Source organism: Austrofundulus limnaeus, unplaced genomic scaffold (assembly GCF_001266775.1).
Source record: "Austrofundulus limnaeus strain Quisiro unplaced genomic scaffold, Austrofundulus_limnaeus-1.0 Scaffold70, whole genome shotgun sequence".
In the NCBI taxonomy this organism is placed as follows: Eukaryota; Metazoa; Chordata; class Actinopteri; order Cyprinodontiformes; family Rivulidae; genus Austrofundulus; species Austrofundulus limnaeus.
In genome coordinates this window covers 54751-56520 of record NW_013952472.1, presented here as the reverse complement: position 1 = coordinate 56520, position 1770 = coordinate 54751, and the positions used below count along the sequence as shown (strand labels likewise).

Sequence of the window (1770 nt, the reverse complement as noted above, 5' to 3'; positions counted from 1 at the left end):
AGTGGATCTGTGCTCAAAAATGCAGCCTACTGTATATATATATATATAATTAATTATGTATATGCATAATATAAACTTGGCAAAAAAAGTAATGAAATTGGGGTTTGGTAGATTATTTCTGTGTTTTAACAATGCTTCTTGACAATAATGCTACGTTCCATTCACATCGTATTCTGGAACTGGTAAATGGTAGTGACGTAATTTCCCAACAAACCATATACAGTAAAACTGCGTTCCAGTTAGCCGACAGGCGATAGTATTGCTGCTGCTAACCTAGCTACAACAACTGCTACAATACAAACAATGACAAAAACAGAGCTCTCCTACGTACGTCATGCAAATAAAAACAGTTTTTAATATGAACAGTATGCACAGAAAATGCACCACTGTGATTAAACATGCACAAAAACATTAAGAAGGATAATTAACAGAAAAAGTAATGGAATAAACTTTCTAAAGCTGCGAGTAGCTGCCATCTTGAAATTGAAACTGGGAGTAGTTGCAGCCGCTACCACTGAAGTTTAAATTTACGAACGGGATAAAGAACATTTCCACTTCCCAGTGCTACTGGAACACACCATAAACCTTATACTGTTGGAAAGCCTGTTAATTTCTCTCTTAAATGGTGCCACATTTGTAAGGAACAGACATTTTTGGGATGAGGGGGAGAGCCGAGTGTGTGGGTTGCACACATGAAAAATTAGCCAAATCTTTGCCAAACAGCTGATTTTGTTATTGACTCCTGTTTTGAGTTTCTGGTACCTCCAGTTGCTGATACAAGATTTATTATCAAGAAACTTTATTACAACATAGAAATAATCTACCAAACACACATTTCCATACTTTTTGTGTTAAGTATATTTTAATGTCCAGGAAAGTGTAATAACAAAACCAACCCTGAGTATCATTTTTCTTTGAATTTGTTGAACCATCAGTCATCTCCACCCTGAAGTAAATTTTCTTACTTTTTTAACATGTTAAATTTTTAGGTTCTCTTATATTTTGCTGCTGAACTCACAGCTACACCCATCCTTGATTCAAAACATTTCTTGATTTGTTTGTGTGTGTGTGTCCCTCTACCTCCAGGCCACAGATGCCCGCAGAGCTTTTCCCTGTTGGGATGAGCCGGCCATCAAAGCCACCTTTGACATCACTCTGATAGTCCCCAAGGACCGGGTAGCCTTGTCAAATATGGTACTTGTCATGTGTTCTTTCTGAGAACCTCCAGACTCTGAGTCACTTTGCTGTCAGGTTTGGTTTGTGTGTTTGTGTGTGTGTGTGTGTGTGTGTGTGTGTGTGTGTGTGTGTGTGTGTGTGTGTGTGTGTGTGTGTGTGTGTGTTCTCCTTCCTCTACCCCCTCTTCTCTCTCCATAGCTTACATAACAGAGGGCATATTGTACCTCTGGCTAATAATATGTGAAATATAACAGTGTGTGAACAAGCTGGTCAGCCACTGGACAGCAAAACAAGATGAAACCATTTTCACTTCATTTCATTAGAAGACATCATCTGACTAAGATGATTTCCTTCCTGTTTTTAGACTGAAAGTTTAAATGACATGGTTGCACTCTTAAAGGGATCCATGATTAGTTATAACATTAGACTTTATCTGATAAACATATTTTTTAACTGTAAAATAAAGATTGTAAAAATACTGTAGGCTGTTTAGTTTTGTACATTTAAAAAATATATTTTTTAACAGGGACGGAGCCATTTTATTTACACACAAAGCATTCTGGGTAAATGATGACGTGGATAGGTCCTCGGTGC

General features: G+C 37.5%; 1 protein-coding gene across 1 annotated transcript in view; it reads left to right on the top strand.

The window, feature by feature from the left end:
- The window catches only part of npepps (aminopeptidase puromycin sensitive), a 50425-nt gene that overhangs the window by 4048 nt on the left and 44607 nt on the right, over positions 1-1770 (top strand). Inside the window, exon 5 of the mRNA XM_014010505.1 lies at positions 1087-1194. Coding sequence (XP_013865959.1) covers positions 1087-1194 — 108 coding nt within the window. The remainder of the gene's footprint in view (positions 1-1086; positions 1195-1770) is intronic.